Below are 4,502 nucleotides of genomic sequence, written 5' to 3' on the forward strand. Positions count from 1 at the left end.
ATGTGTCTGCATTACACACACACATAGAGACACACAAACACACACACAATCTACCCAGAATTTCCAGAAAACAAAGACAATAAATCCTCACTTTTATTCGGCTAAAAATCTTTATGTTAGAATCTATTTTGGCTCTTCTATTGTTCTTATCCAAACTTTTCTCAGGGGTCCAAGTGGGTTGAGGATATATTATCTTAAAAAGGACTTCTTGAGTTATAAGGGATAAATCTTCTATATCTACACAAATTTTGAGCCTCTGCTGAGCTTACCATAGCCTATGCTTATTTCCCCTTAATTCACAGATAGATGCTGAAAAGACATCCCATGATATGGATACCACCTTGAGCATAAACAATAGCTCCATGTTCCAAGTGTCTGAGTTCATCCTCATGGGGCTCCCAGGCATTCACGAGTGGCAGCACTGGCTCTCCCTGCCCCTGGCTCTGCTATACATCTTAGCTCTTGGTGCCAACATCCTCATCTTAATCACCATCCAACATGAGCCTTCCCTGCACCAGCCCATGTATTGGCTCCTTGGTATCTTGGCTATAGTGGACATTGGCCTGGCTACCACCATCATGCCCAAGATACTCGCCATTCTCTGGTTTGAGGCCAAGGCCATCAGCCTCCCTGAGTGCTTTGCTCAGATCTATGCCATCCACTCTTTTATGGGCATGGAGTCAGGCATCTTCCTCTGCATGGCTGTCGATAGATATGTAGCCATCTGCTACCCACTTCGGTACCCCTCCATAGTCACTGAGGCTTTTGTGATCAAAGCCACACTGTCCATGGTGCTCAGGAATGGCCTCTTGACCATCCCAGTGCCTGTACTGGCTGCCCAGCGACACTACTGCTCCAGGAATGAAATTGACCACTGCCTGTGCTCTAATTTGGGGGTCACCAGTCTGGCCTGTGATGACATCACAATTAACAGATTTTACCAGTTGACGTTGGTATGGGTTATGGTTGGGAGTGACATGGGTCTGGTGTTTGCTTCCTATGCTTTGATTATTCGCTCCGTGCTGAGGCTGAACTCTGCTGAAGCAACATCAAAGGCCCTGAGTACCTGCAGCTCCCATCTCATCCTCATTCTCTTTTTCTACACAGCTGTTATTGTTGTGTCTGTCACCCAGCTGGCAGGAAGAAAGGTCCCTGTCATCCCTGCTCTCTTCAATGTGCTACACAATGTCATGCCCCCAGCCTTTAACCCCATGGTGTATGCCCTCCGGACCCAGGAGCTGAGAGTAGGCTTCCAGAAGGTGCTTGGTTTGGGCGACAACATTTCCAGGAAGTGAACCAACTTTAAATGGCAGTGTTTTATAACTGGTGTTAAAGAGAGAGCACAGGCTTTAGAATGTAACAGCCCTGGGTTAAGATTGCATGTCTCCCAATTGTTAGGAACATCAATTCATATTAACTCACCTATTTGGTACAGCGTATACTAAGTGCCAGGCACTGTTCGAAACATTTCACAAATATTAACTCATATAATTGCATAACAACCCTATGAAACAAGTACAATTGTTATTTATATATTTTGCAGATGAAGCAAGAAAGTTGAGAAACTTGCCCAAGGTCAAATGGGAAGTTGCAGAGTGAGGTTAGAATACGCTTCTCTCTATTAAACCTTGCTACTAACTTTCAAAAACAGAAATTAAGATGATAAAAAAAGGAATGATATCTAACTAAATGAAATTGTAAATCACTTCTCCATTAATAAAAGAAAATTCCATTTAAAAGTTGGCAGCAATTTTCCTGTCTAATGGAAAATACAGTACATTTTAAATGCTATAGAGTGACTCTAGATAACCCTATTAGTTATCCCTCATCACACACACACACACACACACACACACACACACACACACACAGCCGTATGTCTGAAAATTGGACCCAATTCTAACACTACTGGGAAACAGCATCAGATTTCACAGGTTAAGGGTTCAGTCCTACAAGACTGCTTTTACCCTACCCTCTGCTTCAGATGCCTAGTTGCAAGGCCTAGACTGTCCAGCCTGTGCTCCTGCCCAACCAGATATTGACTGGAGATTCTAAATGATGGGAGAGCAGAACACTGGCTGAAGACAAAGCATAAGGGGACACCCTGCAACCTCCCCCCCACCCCTACCCTTGGGTGAGACCTGTGTGACATTCTCCCAGGAATCTCCCAACTATCTTAATGTTAATGCCTTGCTAGAGGGGAAAAGCCTCCAGTAGCCTGTGAGTCTTCTTTAGTATATGAAATTTCTTTCGGCAATCTTCCTTTTTCCTTACCTCCCCCCAAACCCATAGTATATAATCAAGCACCCCTCACAACCCCAGGCAACAGCTCTTTCTGCCCACAGGTCCTGTCCCCGTGCTGTAACAAACCACCATTTTACACCAAAGATGGCTCAAGAATTCTTTCTTGGACATTGGCTCCAGACTCCAACCCACCAAACATCACCTATAATTACTAAACCACATAACAATGACCCTTCCTTGGGTTTCAGACAGCAGTCACAAGTCCAGGTTGTTACCTGTACTTCTGACAAACTTGCTATAATCAGAGATTTCCAGGACCTCTTTCTCAAGTTCCATTAATTTGCTATGGAAGCTCACAGAACTCAGAGAAACATTTTATTAGCAAGATCTCCAGTTTATTATAAAAAGTTACGTCAGGAATAGCCAGATGGAGGAGAAGCAGTGCAACGTATGTGTTAAGTGATGTGGACAACAAAGCAAAAGAAAAAAATAAACTTCCTTATACCTTACAGCCCATTGACAAATACTTGAGACAGGCAGTGACCTTCCTTCAGGAATTTAGCTGCCTTGATGTTAATACTTTGTTAGAGGCAAAGGCAACTTTGGCTTGACATTAGCCTAGATTTCCAGGATCTTGTAAGTCTTCTTTAACATATAAAAATCTCTTTGGAAACTTCCTTTCTTTCTATCCCCCAGGATGTATGTTAGCAATCTTCTTCCAAACATATAGCCCACTGATACACATCTGAAGGGTCTCATGACTAAAGTTTTACTAGACAGTAGTAAATGACCTTTTCCTAACAACAGCTAGCTAGCTCCTCAAGGTCCTGGAAACCTTGCTTCCAAATTCCTTAGACTTATGCTATCCCCAACCCCTTCGCAACTTGGAAGCATATAATCAGCCACTTCTTACAACCCCAGTGCAGCTCTTTTTGCTCACAGGTCCTGTCCCAATGCTTTAATAAAACCACTGTTTTTGCACCGAAGACATCTCAAGAATTTTTTCTTGACCATTCACTCCTGAACCCCAACATTTCACATCAATAGGGCACAGAGCTTCCATGCCCTCTCCAGGCACAACACTCTCCCCACATCAACATGTGTTCACTGTTGGGTCCATGGTCAAAGGAACGAGACTGATAAAAAGCGAAGGTCAAGCAAAGCTTTATTTCGCACCAAGCACGAGAATCAAACTGACCGACCAGGGAGACCGTCTCTTGCAAAGAGGCAACCTCTCTCTGCCTTACAGACTAGTTTTTAAGGGCAAAGGCCATGTGGTTGGGCCTGGCCATGCACAGGTGGCCAATGAGATTATAACACACAGAGAAAGCTGCACAGTCATGCAAGGTCACATTTAAGTGACCAATTGAATCAATTAGATTACAATTTACCCTAGTAGATATTTGAACTAGCCTATCACCTTGGTCAGAATTGGTGCCCAAAAGATGCCCAAAGGACGGGCCCATACTCTTTGGTAGCTAGGGAGACAGTATGCGCCCCCATTGATTGGATACTTCCACCTGGCCTGACCCACCCTTGTATTTGGGCTTTGTTACCTGGGACTGATGTCCGGGACTTGTTTTTAAGTAAGCCCCCTGGGGGGAGGGGGAGACAGGGACGTTTAAGTTTTACTGTATAAACAACAAAGTCATTCAAAGTCATTGCTTAACCGGATGGAATCACTCTGACTAAATAGGCCCTTACATTCACCAGCTAGGAAGAGATCTGAACCCAGGCCTTTTTTATGGGGATTCCATTACATAGTCATAACTGACTAAGTCATTGGCTATTTGCTGACTCAGCCTCCAGTTCCCACCCCCCCCACCCCACCCTTCCCCAGAGGTGGACCCATCCTCAGATTACAGAAGGACATTCCAAAAGTCACCTCATTAACATAACAAAAGCAACCTTTAGTTCCCTTACCACAGGAAATTCTAAGGGTTTTAGAGGCCTTGAGCTGGGAACAATGGATGAAGACCAAATACACAGGAAAAACCCCTTTGGTCACCTGAGTGACCAAAATATATATCCCTTAGAAATCACAGAATAAGAGCCCAGGACTGAGAAACTGAGGCCGTTAAAATTCAAGAAATTATCTTTCTTTTAACAGAGTGAGTTAGATAGCAGTTCTATGTTATATCTATAGACAAGGCAGAATTGGACCATGTGCTTTTCACCTGTTCTTAACAGTGATCTTTGTAGAGGCTGCTTTTAGGCAAACAGGGTGGAGCAAAAGAGAAAGGCCCCACAGTGTCTAC

The 4,502-nt window shown here is 43.9% G+C and overlaps 1 protein-coding gene across 1 annotated transcript; it reads left to right on the forward strand.

The window, feature by feature from the left end:
• The first annotated feature begins 329 nt into the window (after window positions 1-329).
• Window positions 330-1,295, forward strand: LOC125079426 (olfactory receptor 688-like). Its single transcript, XM_047693020.1, has one exon. It carries the CDS (start codon window positions 330-332, stop codon window positions 1,293-1,295), a length of 966 nt encoding a protein of 321 aa, XP_047548976.1.
• Window positions 1,296-4,502: the final 3,207 nt, after the last annotated feature.

Source organism: Lutra lutra, chromosome 10 (assembly GCF_902655055.1).
Source record: "Lutra lutra chromosome 10, mLutLut1.2, whole genome shotgun sequence".
NCBI lineage: Eukaryota > Metazoa > Chordata > Mammalia > Carnivora > Mustelidae > Lutra > Lutra lutra.

Excerpts from the sequence above, each read along its gene's own strand:
- LOC125079426 (XM_047693020.1), top strand. The coding sequence starts at position 330 with ATGGATACCACCTTGAGCATAAACAATAGCTCCATGTTCCAAGTGTCT.